Source organism: Neopsephotus bourkii, unplaced genomic scaffold, assembly GCF_033783945.1.
Source record: "Neopsephotus bourkii isolate Nb327-2 ecotype Australia unplaced genomic scaffold, CSIRO-AGI_Nbou_v1 NB_1292, whole genome shotgun sequence".
NCBI lineage: Eukaryota > Metazoa > Chordata > Aves > Psittaciformes > Psittacidae > Neopsephotus > Neopsephotus bourkii.
This window is the reverse complement of record NW_026901776.1, coordinates 7,842,433-7,861,968: the sequence shown is the minus strand read 5'-3', so window position 1 is coordinate 7,861,968 and position 19,536 is coordinate 7,842,433. Positions and strand designations below refer to the sequence as shown.

Below are 19,536 nucleotides of genomic sequence, written 5' to 3'. Positions count from 1 at the left end.
TTTTGTGCAGTTTTACTTTAAAACCAAGTAGGCTTGAAAGGCTGTATTATCTGAGATCTCAGGGGCTCTATTCATCTTTTCAGCCTTTTCTCCTTTATTTCACTCCCTTTCTGCTCTGACTCCATTAACACGGTATTTTGCTGCAGCATCTTACCAACATCTCCATACAACAGAATTTCTCTAAACAACCTTTCTAGAAAAGAGACCTTTGGATGGCATAATATAAAACACTGCCTAGAAGCTCTGTTGAGAGCTACTTCAGGTGATTTTCCACTTTCTTGCTTAGGAAAGTTGTTTCAGATTTTATTTGATTTACTTTTGCAAGACATGATACTTGTGCCTCGTAATCTACAGTGACTGAAATAACTGATTATATCAAAATGATAACTTCATCAGTCAGGTCATGGCATTTTCAAAATTTCATCTCCTTTGTGCTCTGCCCTTGCAGTGAGTGTAGCTCATGCATCTGAGGTGACAGTTCTGTGAATGAAATTTTTCACGAGTAGACAGAATCTCATTTTCCCTACACTGACCTAAGATAACAGGGGTTGGTTCCATTTCACAATGGACTGAAAAGCTTAATTATGCAGTATTTTCTTCTCCTTAGCATGAGGCATTTGGAAGGCAGACTTTTACTACTGATTTCCTATTGTCATTTAATTGACATACTCATGGTATTACAGTATGCCTGAGTGATGTCTTCTTATACTGATATAACACATTCATTAGCACCAATAACAACCACAGGCATTTCCCTGAAGCAGACCAAAAATATGTGAGAAATGAACAGGTAAGATTAGTTGGCATAAAGCCCAAAATACCTGTTCCCACATTCTCCTTCTTTAATGGACAGTTTTTACTTTTGATTGAATGCAGCAACATTGACAGAGGTATGTGACAGCTACAGGGAAACACAGTGGAATGCTTCTTGGTTCACTGTCTATTCAGGACTGTCTGGCGGGCTTACCCACACTGGTCTTTTTTATGCAGCACCCTAGTGATGTTTGAAAACAGCCCCACTCAAAACATGATCTATACCATTTGTCATGTACACAGTTATTACACACCTGTAGAAGGCAGGTCACATGCTCTTCTTCTAGCCTTTGCTTAGTCAAAGCTTGTTCAACATCCCATCCTGAAGCTGTGGAGCCTGTTCCAAAGCCTGTACCCTTGGCCCAGTACAACTGCTGTTCTTCTGTTGATGCAGTGTTGTGTGTACTTGACACCTGCGGCTAAGTTAAGAAAAGTCACAATCATTTCATGTTTTTCATCTTAAGAACATTGTCTTTAGAAAACCTTTGTTCTGCAGAAGAATGTAATCCCAACTTATTAGCATCATAAAGATATCATCAGGATTCAGTGAAATTCAAAGCTTTAGATAGGAAAGATGTTGCCACATACATGGAGTTCCAGTACAGATCAGCCCTAAATTGTTGTCAGTGGTTCTTCAATTTGACCAGAACCGTAAGTCCGTTTTTGTTTTCTTTTAAGGTACTACTACTGCTTAAATGATGAAAGGCATCAGAATGCTACTTAGTATCAAGGTAAACATCACAGCTCTGTAATTATTACTGTTTAGCATGTAGTCAAGTTGAATAACATATTCAGAACGAAGGGGATGGGAGTAGAAATGTTACCAAAAGCACAAAAATGAAATGTTGAGATGCTCAAGCATGTGTTGATTTTGAACAAACGCCCCCAAATAGCAAGAGGTTTAAGTTACATGTATAGCACTGAAACACAAAATATTTCCTCTCCAGGTAAGGGGGCAGGGGAAATATCTTGTCCATAAAAATCATCTGAGAGAATGCATTCTTCCAAAGGTGCTTGTTCAGGTTTCTCCAATGGTCTGCCTCACTGCATTTTACTAACGTAACTCAATGTAATATTGTTCGGCTGTTATAAATATTTAAGTACTTATGTTAATTTTTAAATTTTACCATATATTTGGTGAAAAGGATGCAAACAAAAAAAAAATCTGATCTGCACTTTTTAATCAATGTTTTCCTAGTTACATATTCAGCACCCTAAACAAGTGACTTTAATTTTTGGGAGCATTGAGCACTTGCTACTTTCTTTACTGGGCAACAATTAGCCTTACTGGAAACCAGGCATGTGAGTAGACGCCCAACTTTAATTTGTAATACTTGATTTACAGCTCTGAAGTTTCATTTTCTGTTCCGTTCTTCTTCAATAAACTTTGTTAAAGGTTGTATTTGAAGGAAAAGAAATGACATATGAAATTACCACAACAGTAAATAAAGTTACTATCTATGAAGTACCATACTGAGAGCAGTCTGGAATCACCATCTAACTTTTATAGCGGGAATGTAATGCATCTTGGTGATGAAACAGCTGTGCGGTTACTCTCATGTAGACATTGCTCATTACATCACTCATGAAAATGGTATGCCTTTAAAACTCAAGAGGACTGTCGTAAGCACTGACTTTAAGCACTTAAGGGAAAGCCTGGCCCCAGAAATATAAGTGCAGGCCTTATGAATCTCTAGTTTCAACTTACCATCTATCACCTGACAGATACAAATTATGAGAAAGCAAGCTGTGTAAGAGGTCATGGTAGAACTGAAGCAGAGATAAAAATTAATGGTTGCCCTTTCCCTCCAAAAGCACAAAAATTTAAGGCGTTAATGTGCCAGTAGCCTGATACCCCATCAGAAGCAGAGCATCTCAACTTCCCCTTCAGTTTGACTGGTCATTAAAGTGAATTACTCTGAGGCACAGCTGTATCTCTTCCTTGCTCAGCCCCTCAGTATCAGCTGATAAAATACAGACAGCCCAGTACTTTGCAGCTACCTAGACATATATAGCCACAAAGAACTTTTTCGTGCAAGCCTCTGCCACAACAATGCTAAAGAGGGCACGTCATGAAGTTTTTTTAAACACTTTCATAGACAATAGGAGTGTTATGCAGAAATGGCAACTCAGAATCTTAAAAACCCAGGGGATATATGTTCTGTATAGAATGTATAATACAGAAAGCACCCTTGAAAAAGTTTCATTTTGGTGATTCACTCTGGATCTTGAACCCTATGGGAAATTTTTGTCTTTAGATATCATTTACTCATCAGTAAAATGGGTATAAAATAATTGCTGCATTTATTCATTAATTTTCAGAACTCATTTGTTTGTGAGGCATTTAAGAGGAAACAGTTTGCAGCCAGTAGTTTAGATGATGAATACTAAACAAGGTAATGAGGTCATGCTATCTAATGAGGATTAAGGAACCCCTATCCATTGAACATTATGCCTCCCATAACTGAAAAAGAAGGTCCTATAGAAGAAACTGATTACACCTTAATGCCTCATGACAAGCCTTCTTTGTTGGTTAAATTTCATGATTATTATGTTCATTTGCAACATGCAAGGACAATTACTTATTCAAGTTCTATTCAATTATTTTTGTTTTTCATTCAAATGCCAACTCTGCAGAAATTAAAACTACAATGAAAGCGATGGGATTATTTTCTTTTCTATAGTTAAAACTCTTACTACTTCTCAGTGACAATAATGCTGCTGCTAAACTTACCTCTGCCTGGTTGGGACTAGAGTTGGGCACTCTTGGTGCATGGTGGCTTAGAGCAGAGAGACAAGCAAGGATAAGATGTATAGCCCCAATCTCCAGTGCCATGCGCCTAAGCAGTACTCCATCATCAGTAGTTAATGGTGTAGTGCTGAACAAACTGCGCAACACATGGAATGGCAGAGTTGGAAGCACATTCGCTGAAGGAGACTGCAGGATATGACCTAGATTGAAGAAGAAAAATATCAAACCCATATTTTCTTTCAGTAGTTCAGTACAGCCTGCTAATCTCTGCAATAATCTGTAAGAAACACATCCAGAAAACTACTAAGGTCTTAAACATTTGGATATAGTGAGCTACCTTCACAAAGAAATTTCAGCTTGGGAAGAGTGTAGAAGAAAGAGTATTTTTTAATTTCTCTTATGGATTTTGTTAAGAAACAAAGTTACAAAATCTGATTCACCATTTCCAAAGGGAAAACTCAGTTTGTGAGTAACAGCGAGCATACTCCTGTATTTGACGACACTTCAGCTTGTTATTTCTGAATTAAGAAAACAAAGGAGGTTTAGACTAATTTAAAGAAAAAAAAAAAGTAAAATTCCAACTACAGCAAATTAAAGAATGCACACAGTCAGCTAACATGGAGCTGCAGTCTGTCTTTTTTTTTTTCCCATATTCATGTGCCTAAAGTGGGAATTAAGTCACTGACACAATCCAATTCATGATGCTGCTCAAGCGGAGTGCGTGCTGAAATCCTAACATCATTTTAATTAATGAGCTGCATGTTTTGTAGTAGAATTATTTTAAATTTTTAACCCTTCAGCATTATGAACAAAAATTACTTCTTTTTAAAGCTACATTTCAAATAACAGCGAACCATTAATGTAACATACTCAGATGTGGGACTGTCTTATTTTTTTCTGTATTTTGCCATGCATTTCACATTCCTTCCCCAGTGCATATATAGAGATATCTGAAAACTGAAAATACTTTAAAATAGCCAACTCTGTTGAGAAGTTTGCTTTTCATTCTAAGTATATTTTCTCTCTGATTCTTAGAGTTTATAATCTGTATTGTCATACTGATATCTCAACTGAAATGCATGTTTAAGATGAAATACATGTTTAAACTTAAATACATGTGTCTACATTTGTATGTATATACTAGGTAAGTATACATATATATAACTACACACACCCATACACGAGTTAATTCGTATCTATCTGACACTCTGTAAAGACAGTAAGACAAAGGAAACAAAAAGTCCTCTGGGATCTTCATAAAGAAAACTGAGCACCTCTGGTAAAGAAGCCCACCTGATATACCTGCAAAACTGCAAGTGTAGCAAAACGGATATATAAGTTTAGCTGTTCGTATTATGTGAACAAGTAAACAGGCTCCAGGTGTATGAAAAAATGCATTTTCAACAGACAAGTAGAATATATACAGAGAATGAATGTGGGCTACTGGGTAAAACTGATCCCACATTTCATCAAGTTGAATTCAGAGGTTTGGCTTAGGGAATGGACAAACTGATTGTTTAGTCCAGCAAAAACAAAGGCAAGGAGGGAAGACAGGTCCCCCCAGCAAATGCATTGGAGAAAGAAGAGCTATATATGATGAAGAACAATGCTGGCACAATGATAAATGGGCAAAAACTGGATATGAATAAATGTATGCTGAAAATGAAAGCAGCCCCTACTTATCAGGAAAATGAGGTTCTGGAACTGTATTCCAATAGCAATAGTGGATGCACACACAAAAAAAGGACAGACCTTGATTTTAAGGGTTTGAGCTGGTCTTTTTACTATTAAAAAAATAATTATTTTCAATAACATGGGACTGGAACCACCCAAGGATATAAAAATGGGACTCCACAGAGTCTTTCAGGTAGTAACTACTTTATCCAGTTTATTCTTGTCTACTGTCCTATAGCTTGATAGGGTAGAAATAAGGGAGAGCAAACAAGACTTAGTTTCCCAGCTGGTCTTATGAGCTACATGTTATCCACCACTCTATAGGCTGCTGAATAGACTATCTTCAGTTGATTGCAGCATGGAAAGAACAGCATTCTTTTCAAAGTCATAATGAAAGGCAATGTCCTAAAAGTACTAAAACATCTTTCACATACACTCTTCCATTTTTTCATAATGCTAACAAATACAAATATTAGAATTATATGTAGAATGACAGGTTGGGTTGCAAACACTGACTACAAATTGTCTCTTGACTCAATCTGTTCATTCATTGAAGGATACCCCATTTCTCCCTCTCAACTCACACCATTAAGGCAGAGCTCCTGCTTAGCTAACTTGATTAGTATGACCTTCAGATCTTTCTCTTATTTTCTTAAACAGTGTTATTCAACAGTTCATTTTACTGGAGCTATGCTCCTATCCATATTATTCTGCATTTGGTTGCAGAATTATATGATGTTTGCTCAGTTATTTGAGTGTATCCAGCTACTCGTGTTGCTCTGTTTGAATGCACTGTCATCTTGACAGTGTCAATCTAACTTTTATCAGCAGTTATTTTACAGTTACTCTGACATCAAGATGAGAACACTTGAACACTGATGACTGTGACAAGAACTCTGCCAGACAGATTAATATTTAGAGACAAAAGGCTATCAAAGATGCTACAGAAACACAGGTCTGCATAAATCAATTCTAACTTCCTGCTAAAAGCATTAAAGTGTAAATAAATTTAAGTAAAATGATCTAGCTGTGGTCTACAAAGAAACATAATAATTGCAGCACATACTTCCTTCACCATCATCTGTAACTCCCAACACCAATCTCAACAGACACTGAGCATGTTTCCGTTCTTTTAGCAGCACCTCAGCATAGCCCGGGAGACGAAGAAATAAACCAAAGGCAGCCAAAGAATGTGCAGGTATGGGAGACATAGTCTGAACTGTTGACTTGATCGGTGGAGGTTCTGCAGCAATTGTTTCTGGTGCTTCATATACCAATTCCCCTGATTGTTCGATGGTGACCCATTCAAACTGATCACTGTCCTTCTGCTTTTCCTGTGTGGTTGATGTAACCACCGGAGTGCTCACCTTAACCACAAAAACAGCAAAACAATTTTGTAGTCATTCATTCAATCAAACAGGCAAAAATGTTATTAAAGTTAGGATCTAAAGGACATGCATAGGACTCTATTAAAAAAGTCACATGAAATACACTACCATTTACAGATACAGGGACCAGGAGAGACAACTAAAAAGGGCATCTGTTGTGTTTTTAATGTAGCTCTAGAAAGTCCTGCCTACATAAGCAAGCAACTCTGTTTTGCCAACCCAAAACTGTCAGTTAAAACATGCTGTTTAAAATCTAGAGGCATATGATACAAACTACACTGAAATAAAGAATACAAACATTAGTTTATATATCAGACTTAAATAAGGAATGGACCTTTTATTTTTAACATTAAACATTGAGTGTGAATTCAGATATCTGATTTTTAATTATGTGCTGCAAAAAGGAGAACAAATAATCATAATACCTTTAAAAAACTAAGAAGAAATTTGGATATTGGCAGTCTTGTAGCATCTTGCGCTCCCCGTGGGCTTTAGATTGATTTGGCAAGCTTTATTACTATTAATCTCCTAACACAACAGTCTGCCATTCTGTTTTATGAAATATGCAGGAGGACTATGAGACTAGAGAACTATCAGACATAAAGGACTATGCAGCCAGGCAGTATGATGGGAATCAGAGTTTAAGGGGTAACACTTGTAAAATTCCCCAGGAAAAAGCCATACATACATTAGGTTAAAATGAAGGTATGACAGCCTGGTCTCTCTCACAACTAAACATCACAGAAGTTACAGGCATTTATGCTATTCAGATGAACTGATGCAATCATATTTAAAATTTTAGTATTTATCACCAGACTGCACCAGAAAAGATTAATCTGAAAAGCCCTTGCAGAATTTATTCAGAATACCAAATTCCTAATTAAAAGTCAAAGCCATGTTTAGTTGCATTTATTCCAATCACCTACACATTAAGGGAATAAGAACTATCAGTGACTTAGAGAAATAAAAAAGTAAAATTAATGAATGAAAGGTCTGGAGAATTCATCAGTGTTCACTCTGAATCTTCAATTTGGTATTACTGCACTTAATTTGGTTTTATGGATCACAGAATTCTTATTCACTATTTCAATCCAAACTTACATCAAGCTGAATAATGGTGAAAAGAAAGTAACTTCTCAGGACTATAGTAAAAGGAAGGAAGGGATGAAATTTCACCTGGTCATAACCTGCCTTTTGTCCATTGCAGAATCCCTTCAAAAAGACTTCCTCAATACATAACACACTTCATCAGTCTTGGATTTCAAAATACAGTAATTGTTTATGTGAACACATTTCCTTAACTTTTAATTACTGAACTGCAGTGCTACCAGACCTCTAAAACATATCTGCAGAACTATTTACAAAGAATTAATATAAGTTATCTGATCTCACTAAAGGGTTCCTATTCCTGCCATAGTTTTGCAGTCAGGGATACTGAACAGCACTCTGTTCATGAATCAATTAATAATTAATTTAATTTCAAAGGGAATAGATATTGATGGTCTCTCCTGTTAGGAGTATCAGGCAAAATTACAAAAATAAAGCCAAACAGAATCTGAATAATTCACAGGTTATTTTTCCCTTTTTAATAGTTTGTGTACCAGAACAGTGGCGAAAGGAATAGTTTCACACTAATGACACTACTGACACTTTTGAAACGCTTAGCAGAGCCTCCAGAGAAACTCCATCATAAGTATACAAACACAAGTTCTTATCTTATAATTACTATTTACAAATATAAATATAATTAAGATTATACAGTTGTTTATTAATTACAATAGTAAATTTAAATAATATAATCTGCTTTGAGAACTAAATTTCATTTAACGATTAAAAAAATGGTTTAATGGTTAAGTGAGGTTATCAACAGAAGTGAGGCAATCAGCAACAGCGAATTCACACACTTATTCCACAAGGACATGGCTACTCAAGCAGACTATAACATTTAGCTGGACTGGGCTATGTTAAAATAGCAATTGCCTATTTTGAAGCAGTAACTGAGATGTCAAAGTGAACCATAAAGAAATATGAGGAAAATACTATCCTTCAACACACACACACACACACACACTTTTAGCATGTTTTTTTTACACTGACTTTTTCACTCACTTGCTGAATTACATCAGGATAAAGCATAGGGAGTCTCTCTGCAATAAGGGCCAATCCACCCATTCCTGCAAAAACTTGCAGTGGAGACTGAATGGGACAGGTTTCAAGAAGCGATTCGTCTAGAACTGCATCCATACACTCATCCCCAGGACTGATGGCTTCATCTTCAGGGCAAGGTCCCAGTAAATCCACATGCTCTACAAAAACACAGAGGAAAGAGAAATTAAGACAACATCCTCAATATTCATGGTACTTTTTCCCAGTGATGGCAGATCATAACTCAGTATTATTTGTATAAAGCTACATGTTAACGATTACATTCTTAAGTTTTATTAAAACTTGATCTATACCTTCAAGATGTTTTTTAACTGCCTTTCATCTTAGAGATGAAAATAGGTTTGCTACTCTTTGGTAAGTTCATGGCTTAAGAAAGGGAAGACCCTTTCTCACTTTTTCCTCAAAAGTGCTGAAGTAGGATTTTTTTATTTAATTTCTCCCTCCCATCATTTAACTTGGCATCCATAAAGTTGTATCACCCATCACTCACCACACCTATCATTCTCACATCTCCTCTCTGTGAGGCGTCCAAATGCCTGTCTGCCAAAGCTGTGAAATTTAATGCTACTCTTCCTCATAAAAAAGATTAAGATTTCTATTTTTAACTTTCTACGTGCCTCCATCCTCCCAGTTTCTGACTAAGCACTCTAATATCTTGTACAAGAGACAAAAAGATTGTTTTGTATAGCAATGCACATGTTGTACATACAGCACCCTACCACAGTTAATTTTGCCAAAAATCAACCCTCTTTGCTCATTACTGCAGGAAAACTTCAGTCAATAAGCAATATACTTAATCTAAAAAAATCTGCATTGCAGTTATGTTGTTAAATACTACAAGGCAGTGGTCCTCAAAACCTTCACAACATAGCCACATCAAAAAGCAGCATAGGTTAAGTGGTCTCACTATCTTTTAACTGTGATCAGTCTGATACACAACTACCAAAACAACCTTTTTTTTTTTTTGTTCCCCAAGTTTTAACCACAGATATTTTATCTTTCCCTAATTTGAAAGGGAATAGGAAACAGCAAGTCCTTATCATCCTAATTCTCAACTTTCTAATGTGCAAGAAGCACCAGATTACAAGCATATCATGGATATGCTGCAGGGGAAGCACACTGCTATGGAGAAATATGATCAAAGTATCAGATACAATAAGCTCAAATCAGGGATGTGTAGGAGTATGTACATCAATTCACACTAGTTCAACCAGACAGGCTATGAGAAATAGAAGAGGACAGAGACTTCCAAAGCAGGATCATCCTTCCAAGAAAGAGCCCAAACATTAAACTTTTACAGAGATCTTTTACATCTACTGTTCGTAAGGATACAGACAGAAACCACTTGTGAAAGTTTTCTGTATCATCACAAATAGTGGGTGAGGATGTCTGCAAACATGATGATCTCAGTAAGAGATCACCACCCTCTATAAGAGAAGTGGAGGATTCCACCATGCTAAGCTGAACATGACTTACAATTTTTGATTGCTTGTGATGACATGAATAGGTCAGATCACAAGAAAGGTTAGATTTTCTGTGATGAGGAAAATTTTTAAATAAAGATTTTAAAGGAAGACTCCCCCCTCTGTTTTACAGTGTAAAAGGCTGTAAGCGTTCCAAAGAACGAAAAAATAAAAAGAAGCTCCCGTCTTAAAACAGATCAATGATTAAATCATAATTCTATCCTGTGATCAGCAGATCATCTTAGCTTAATCTCAATGATCCATTTCTCTAAGTCCTTCCCGGAAGGAGCGCTATCAAAATATTTCAAACCAAATTCCTGGGATATAGCTCGTCCCTCCCCCTTCTGCAGCATTATTAGTAATAACAAGCAATTACAAAAAACCACCAGCAAGAAACAGACCATATTAGAAACTGTTAAAAAATAATGTTTTTAAAAGCTAGTTACAAGACCTGCTTAGATGGGCTTGAGAAAAATTCCCATTTTCAAAGAAGCATTTAAGTACTCAAGATGCCACAACAGAAAAATCCACAGGCTCCTAGAAATTGGATGGTTTCAACCAGCTCCTGCATTACTTATCTGCCCTAGTTATCAGCATATACACTTGCTACAGAAAACCAGTATACTTGTTAAGAAATAAAGTATATGGTATCTATATAATAATATAATTGTATCATATATATATAACACTACAATGAAGAAAGAAAAGTGAAACCAGAACAACCATATTGGTGCATCTTACAGATACAATCTAAAGATGGGCAATTAATTTGCTCTTTATCGTTAAGCTTTACACTTGTCTTACAGAGAATGGCTCAGGAGCATCATCCAGGAAGACACAGAAAATTGATGCTTCTTAACAAGAAAATCAAAACCATTTTTGTCCCACAGAAAAGCATTTTAAAAGGAATATGCCAAAAAAGTAAGAACACTCACCTTTTTCTGTATGAAGACGTTTAAATGAGTCTGTTTTTGATAAGCTTGGATCTGAGATGACTTTGGAGCCAAGCTTAACTGTCAAATCTATTGAACGGTATCCTTGAGGGAGTTTACGGTCATAAAGCAGAGTCAGAAGCTGGGCGAGTGTCATTTCAGCTGGTAACGGTTGGCCTAAGCAACAGTGGCATCAAGTCAGAGAGGAAAATGATGATTGGGTTATTTTAACATACATGTCCAGGTGCTGCTCATTACTTGTACCACAGATGCCAAGTGGACTAAATATTACCTGGCTCCAAACCAAGGCCTTAATTTTACCATTTGTTCTCTTGGGAAAAGGGGCCCCATCACCTTGGAACCAACCATTAAAGAACCATGCCAACATTCCCTAAGGCAGCTTTGTGCTGAGAGCCTAAGCACTTGGCATATCTAACGAATGGTTATAATTTCATGTACATTTTAGGCGGGTACTGCCTGTCCCCTCATATTAAACCCCACCCCTGCATTATCCTTGTATTGTGGTGACATAAAGGTACATGACCACAAGGTAAACTGGCTGAAATGGAAAAAAAAAGGGGGGAAGGGGGGACGGACGGGACGGGACAAAAAAACCCCTGCAATTCTTTTTTCAGTCCTATTAATCCCAAACACAGCTCACTACTCTTGTGTTGGGACACAACTCAGCGAGAAAAAAAACGAATGGCACTGCCAGGAATAATATTCGGAGCAGCAGTGCAGACTTGATAGGCACATGCAATACAGCCCAAACTGGTTAGACAAACCAAGATTTTTGGCCATTCTGCTGTTTCCAAGGCATATGTTCTTCCCTGAAATTACAAATTACTCTCAAGGCAGAATAATTTTTCCTGGTAACAAGTAGTGAATAACTTCTGGTAACACCTGAGGTGAAATATTCTAGAGTTGGATTTTATAATACACTTAGCATGCCCACTTCATCTTGACTGTACTTTATCAAGTAACACAAGTTCCAGGAAGGTCTTTAGTAGCAACCTGTTTCTTCAGTGGAAGATGGTGTCTGAAGAAATTAAAACTAAAAATGTCTTGCCAATGTGCAACTAAGTTTTCTACATTTTCTCTAATCACCGATTCTGCTTTCCACAGCTTCCCTTTATGTAACAACTGGCACAAGACGTGTGATCAACCTAATCACACAGAATGGTCCACATTTCCGTTAGTGGACAGTCAGCCTTTGCCAGCAAGATACTGAAAACGCACACTGAGTTTTGATCTCCTCTCAAAATAGCAGCATTAGCTTTATCAGTTGTAGATAGTTGAATCCAAGTATATGATCCCTCTAATAATTGCCAGAGGTTAGCCTGAAATAATTCTGTAGTAAGCTGCAAATTTATTTTTATTAGGTGAAAATGAGTTTGATGAGAAGTTTACCACTTAATTCCATCAGCTTGGTCCTTATTTCTATACTATAAACCAGATAAGCTGGTCTTCTGCATAGTACTCAAGTGTTTCACCCATGTTCCTGTCCCATTATCCTTAATCTAAGGTTGAGAATTCCAGTGTCACAACCAATCTCTCTCTATAGGAGATCACAGAATCATAATCATAGAGTATCTCAAGTTGGAAAGGACCCATAGGATCTCCCTCTCTATGCTCCAACTACAACATTACCACCAACTTTGTCCCGATACCTGATAAAATGTATCTGCTATACGTAGACCACGACTAACTGCTTAAGACACGCTGTTTTTAAAAACACAAGTATTATGGAATTCAAGAATATTCCTCAACTGGCAAATCAACCTTCCAGAGGGGAATGCAAGTTGGCTGCCCACTCAGAACATGAAGTAACAGTGCACAAATAGCAGGCCAGCTCTGCTTGCAAGGTGAAAGAAAATGTGAGTCACCTTATGAACCCGTCCCCCTTTTATTTCTGAGTGAAGCTGGAAATAATTTTGAGATTTTGTTTATGAACAAGGAACTCCAAAGAACATCAACACAATTGTTACTTTTGTCCAGCCACTATGATGTTAAAATGCTCCACTTCTCATTGAAAGCTGTTACCAACCCAGAACGGCTCTACAGTTCCAAGATGCTCAATAAAAAGACAAAGATGTTCATTAGGATTACATTTACTTTCTGATGACATACCAGTCACTGAAAAAGACCATAAGACTGAAGTTTAAAATTAGTTATTAAAGTCACCTGGTAGAAGTTTATGGTATAGATGAAAGACTGGAACACTAATAGTCTTGCTGGAAGATTCTCCTCCTGAGGAAGAGGTACCTACTTTATCTGCCATCACTCTTCCTCGCCTTGATGGTGGACGTGGAGGGGTGGATGAAACAGCTCTTTTTGACTGAGATTTCAAACCTAGTACAGAAGAAAAAAAAATCTAATCCATTCTAGTATTTAGTTAAGTTCAGTCAGCCAAGATGCAATGCACTCCACAGCTTCAATGATAGCAAAAAAGATTAATTTTTCAGCACTATCAGAATAGCATTCATGTATAATACATATTTGGATGTAATCCTGGTATTTTTACAGTTGCAAGGCTGCATGCCACCCCTGAGCCCCAAACCATAACTATACTGGATCATATCACCCATAAAGAAAGCAAAAGCTATTCTGATTCTGCTCTTAAACTTAAAGAGCTGTCCAGCAATGGGTCCACAGTTAAACATTTTTAGGTTGCTTTTTCAACTAAAAGTAAAAAAGGCAAAAAAATTCTAAATTGACAGATGTTTCAGAACAGACTACAGACAGCAACCACTTCTCTGGTCTACAAATGTGACTTGAGCTGCAGTAGTGACGGTACCACACGATGAAAGGCATATTTAAACATACTTTCAAAGCTGCCTTGGTCAAAACATTTAAAGTAAGCACTACATGATAATTAAAAGGCAAAACTAGGTATGTAAAAGCTTACTAAGCATATATAGCAAGGCTGCCATATTTTGGGACAGGTTAAATTGACTTAAAGTACAGCAAAAATATACAGCCATCATGTACCCTTCTGTATAAGTGACAGACCAGCAGGTTAAGATCCAGACACATAAAACTATTGCCTTATTAGCCAAGAGCAGCTGCAAGACCAACAACATCCACACCTGAAATGCTATAATACACTCTGGTTTCAGCTGGTCAGTAGGAGCAGCTCTAATAGAAAACATACTCTCCAATAATCTCAGTATACTGAACTAGCTTTTCTCAGGAAGATCAGGCTCCAAATACTATCTCTGCCCTCTATTAACTTTACCAATAGGGAGCAAGTTAAATACTGGATTTAAGGCTCTGAGGACATTAAAAAACCCCAACAAATCACCAGAATATATGAAAAGATAAAGACAAAAGAAAAAAAGATTTCACAAACAAGTGGTAAACCCAAATGCAAACAAAGTAAGCTTATATTTAAACTATTTTACTTAACTGGAAAAAATGCAAACAAAAGGAAGAAAATACTTAAGTCTGCCTCATTCTAAACAGGAAATGGGCTATCTATTATCAGGCAGTAGGAGCAGAGATGCAACTGGGATAAGACATCACTGCTGACTACATTATGCCCTATCTTCAAGCTTGGCATATTATTATTTTAATTTGTAGATTCTTTATTTATGTTTTAAACCTTCACTTGGACCCGTTAACATTTTAAATATTACCAAAACCTGTTTACCCTGTTTAAGTGGCACCTACTGCAAGTATCTTTCCAGATAAATATGCTGCTATTAACATCAGCTGTGTTGCTTTAAATGTATAACAACATCCATGAAACTGCTGCCCTGTTCAACACTTGAGTTCAGAGTTATATCTAAAAACCTTAAATAAAAAGCTTAAGAAATATTGGTGTCAGAAGTCAAAGGAAATCAGCATCTCTTCTTCATGCTTCATGAAGTGTAAATGAAATTGAGATACCTCAATGAAGGCAGAAAACTAGATAGGAAAAGAGTAGTTTGAAGTTCATTAATCTCTCAACACAAACCAGAACTTCCAACTGAAGGACTAATGATTTCTACAGACATCATCTGAACTGTAATCTTGTACCACTGCAAAATTACTATGTTCAATCCATAACCTCCAGAACAGTTTTAGAGGAAAAGTGTTTACATTACTGATTTCAGGAGGATCTTCACATTAGCTTTCAAAAGGTGAATGCTTGGAAGAAAATCCTGTATTTGTGGTTTCCAAGTGGAATTAACAGTGTTACACTTACATCTCCACCTGACAGTTTTTAGCAGAGTACCACCAGTTGTTATGTAAAGTATATGGATCTTTTTATTTCCAAAGCATATTGTGGGAGTCACTGAACTCTGATGTACCAGCCACTGCTAAAAGGTAAAGACAGCAACACTCATACCACAGTAACAGTATACAAATATTAATATGCTGCCACATAATCTGAGCTCCACGTGTGTGTGTACAATATCCTGTAAAATGCACTAGTAACAGCATCCACAACATAATCACTGATACATTCCAGTAGAAATGTATCAAAGTACATAATCTGCTAGAGGCAGGTTCTACCAGGAACCAACCTTTGCTGCCTAACAGCCGGTTAGATTAACTGGGCACTACAATATTTCTAACAATCATTAGTAATAAAACCATTGTTCGTACATATTCGCCACACAAACACACCCCCTTTTAACATCAGAAAGATGTTTTTAGATGGTAGAAAAAAAAAGACATACCAGAAGCAACGACAACACTATAATTGTCCTGAAATCCATTTTCTGCTTTAACTTTTTCTTTCTCTTCATAGTTCTTTTTTTCTTTATCTTCCTTCTGTTCATTAATTAGCTTAGCTGTAATACTGGGGGTATCTATACAGGGTTAAAAAAAGGGCAAGAATGGCATTTCAAGACACAAAGTTGATTTTATTAATTTCTAGGCTGTTTAACAAGGCTATTCTCAACTACTTCTGTGGCTCAGAGTTCCACTCCTGGCAGTAATAGTCCGATAAAAATCCATGACGTAAGGTGTTATGATAATTCTGGTCCTCTCCCCCCCAAAATCTCTCCTCTGACAATTTAAAACTGTAGCAGTCTAAAACCACCACCTGATAAGCCAAGTGTATTCATGCTAAAACACTACTTCAATCAAAGAAAAATAAGATTAAGCAAAAAACAAACAAACAAACAAACAACAGAAAGCCCAAAACAAAAAGAAAAAAAAACCCCAACAAACCAAACCCACCCAAATGCCCAAAAAACCCAACCCAAAACACCACACCAAAAAAACCCCAACAACACAACAATAAAAACCAAAAACGCAAAACTTTTTTCAAGGACACCTGTAGACTTGTTAAAATCAACTGCTGTATCTAGGTCTGGGTGTTTAGTGTTATATACTGACCCTATTTCACAACTGGCAAGTGTGACTGTTCCTTTGAAGCTGGAAGGTGTACATTACATTACATATCTAAAACTTGCGCTGCTTGCTTAAGTGAACATTACACTACTGCAGTTCAACTGGTTTGGTTCAGTCAATTAGTGCAGATCACAAATATCAGCAGGCGGTGACAATGGATCATTTCACACCTTGTAAGGTACAACTCTGGCACCAGAATAGCCAGATCTAATTGCTTCTGAGTAGTGACTTGTTTCCATACAGCCACAGCAGCCTTAGGCTATAACCACAAACTCAAGACCTAGAAGTACCATCCAGCTCAACTTTAACTGTGTATCACCAGTGACTGAGGTGCTGAGAGAGATATGGTTTGACAGCTTGGAAATACATTATTATTTGTGCCTGAAGACATTGGTTATATGTGTGTCAGACATAGTGCAGACTGAAAGAACATACAGAGTATGAAACTGTGAAACTGCTGCTATAAAAAATTCTTATTATTACAACTACTACCATTATTATTTAACTTCTCTACCTTGGTGTGAATGCCCATTTAGTGCTGGAGAATTTAAAGGTCATTAATAAAATTATTAAGGAAGCTTAAGCAATGGTTTTTCTACTATTCAGGTGATACTCAGATTTGTTGTTCCATTTTTCTGACCATCCAAGACCAGTAAATTAACACTAAGTTGAATGAAATCCAAAACAACTGGTATTCGTCCTAGGCAATCCTATCTACAGTGATAGTGCACATTTTCTTTCCATCGTGAAGGAATGCGAGTAGCAGATTTTACAATGATTTTAGAATCTCTTCCTCCCACACACTTTGTTTTTAAAAGACTGGGAGAAAGAGTATGACATGAACATACTTACTGTGATTTATTTTTGCAGCAAGCAAGACAAGCAATTTGAGACACTAACAGCTTAGTTAACAAAAAAGAAGTTAACCCAAGGGCCAGACTCTGACACAAGACCTTCACGACCATCTATCTGTTGCAGTGGCAGTCTTTGCTTCTTTTCCTCCCCTCTTCCACACTCCATCCCTTCTTTTTGCCTCTCACCCCAAACACACATTTTACTCCTCATATATTGAAGTCTGCTTTACTATGTCCTAACCATGGACTTCATGGAATGATATAAAAGTATCCCAAAGCTTTTAATAACAGTCAGAGAAATCACTTTAGATGAAGGATGGAAACATGAGAGAAAGTGAACTTTTCCAGAATTAATTATTCCAACTTAAAATGAGAGTTAAACTGAGGAGTAATGATTCGGTAGCAAACCCCAAATTTATGGTGCCCTACGAAGTCAGCATTTGTGATCAGTTTCAATTACAAGCACTACAGTATATCACACCATCACATTCCCCAGCCCAGTCCCTATTAGCACTGGCTATCAAGCTGACTGCAATACACCAAGGCAGCTATTCAGTACAGTTTATGTCACTGCTCAGCAACTGACCCCTACCTCATACACAGTGACTATCCCACCCATTACAGTAACTCTGACCATAAACTGCACAAAGATCTGAAGACCTCAGTCACATTCCACATGACTGTGTCTGCACAGTAAGTGAACACAGTAAGTGAATATAAAATTTTATCAGAAACAGTGAACTATTCCCTGGTAAATAAGCTTCAAGCATTTTTTGCTGTTTTTCATTCATTACTTTTTAATTACAATCCCAAGCAAATTTCAACATAAAGATTTTAAGTAGACGTAAAAAACAACAAAAAAAAGTACTAGCCCCTCTGAACTCCATGAAAATCTGCTTCAGAAATGGAAAGTTTCCAAAACAATTACACATACCAACGTATCTGCAGACATAAGTACACACATACCCAGTCAGATGTGTGTGCTTCTAAGCCCGCACACTTCTGTGCGCATCTGCAATATGGCAGTTCTATTTTCTAGAGTGTTAAATAGATGCTAAAGTTGAAGGTGGGATTCATTTTAAGATTAAGGCATCCACCATTCAGGTGTCAACAGAGGTGTGGTCAAAAGAACTCCTTAGAGAGGGATTCATCTCTCCGTGTATATTTAAGTAGTACAACTGAGAGTACTGAACTTTAAACAAACAAAATTCATGCCTTAACATTATCCTCTCATTGTATATAACTGCAAAATTAATCTCAAATTATGGTTTTCAATCTCCACTTAGTAAGCAAACCCAAATGCTTATGTAACAGGCAAATATATATCCACAGAAATTAGATGGAGCCTTCATTAATGTCCTTTCCATAACAACATGATTTTATCTCTGTCTTGAGATAAACTTTTAAGTTCCAGGATATTTAACTGACAGAACCCGGGAACATTTAAGTGAGTGGATGAAAGACAGAGCATTTTAAAGACTGATATTACTGATAGCTGCAGTATCATTTGTATGGTCTTCCAACTATCCTATGACAGATTTGAGAACACATTAATACTAAAAAAAATACCCCAAAAAACAACAAAACCAAAACCAAACAAACCAACCCTAAGAAAAAATCCCAAATGAACCAACCAAAAAACCACCAATCAACCAAAAAATGAATGAAATAAAAATCCCACCTTCACCACCCCAGTTTTATAGAAACAAATAGTTCTATACTATAAACAAGAAAGAAACAGTTCTATACTATAGAACAGTATTTAACCTGTGAAAGCACATTTTAGACGCAACATGTAAGGCACACTGAAAAGCCTAAAACTTAACCCACTGTTTCATATTTGCCATTTAGCAATGAATACAGCAAATATTTATGTCAGACATATCTAGTTTATGCAGTTTTTTGGGGTCTGAGGTTTCTTCTTTGAAACTGTATTTTAAAAAAGTAAAATATGAACTATTGCAAACTTGCCTGACACACGATCAAGAACCTCTGCTAGAGTTGTTGAGACAGGCAAGTGAAGGGTACGAAATTTGTGTCCAGCTCCGTACATTGGATGTTGAATGACATGACTGGTAGCATTAATTCTACCTTTGTACAGCTAAAAAAAAAATAAAATTTAAAAAGAAAATCAACTTTTATCATGAC

The 19,536-nt window shown here is 36.8% G+C and overlaps 1 protein-coding gene across 8 annotated transcripts in view; it reads right to left on the bottom strand.

Annotated features, from left to right (window-relative positions):
- BIRC6 (baculoviral IAP repeat containing 6) overlaps positions 1–19,536 on the bottom strand; it is a 172,331-nt gene that overhangs the window by 54,136 nt on the left and 98,659 nt on the right. For 5 of the 8 annotated variants that reach the window (XM_061365881.1, XM_061365887.1, XM_061365889.1 and 2 more), the window contains 8 exons: positions 19,360–19,489; positions 15,856–15,987; positions 13,373–13,540; positions 11,192–11,365; positions 8,725–8,933; positions 6,306–6,606; positions 3,548–3,765; positions 1,068–1,232 (listed from right to left, as the gene is read on the bottom strand). In XM_061365881.1, coding sequence (XP_061221865.1) covers positions 1,068–1,232; positions 3,548–3,765; positions 6,306–6,606; positions 8,725–8,933; positions 11,192–11,365; positions 13,373–13,540; positions 15,856–15,987; positions 19,360–19,489 — 1,497 coding nt within the window. The remainder of the gene's footprint in view (positions 1–1,067; positions 1,233–3,547; positions 3,766–6,305; positions 6,607–8,724; positions 8,934–11,191; positions 11,366–13,372; positions 13,541–15,855; positions 15,988–19,359; positions 19,490–19,536) is intronic. The other 3 variants (XM_061365882.1, XM_061365886.1, XM_061365888.1) reach the window with 1 other exon arrangement.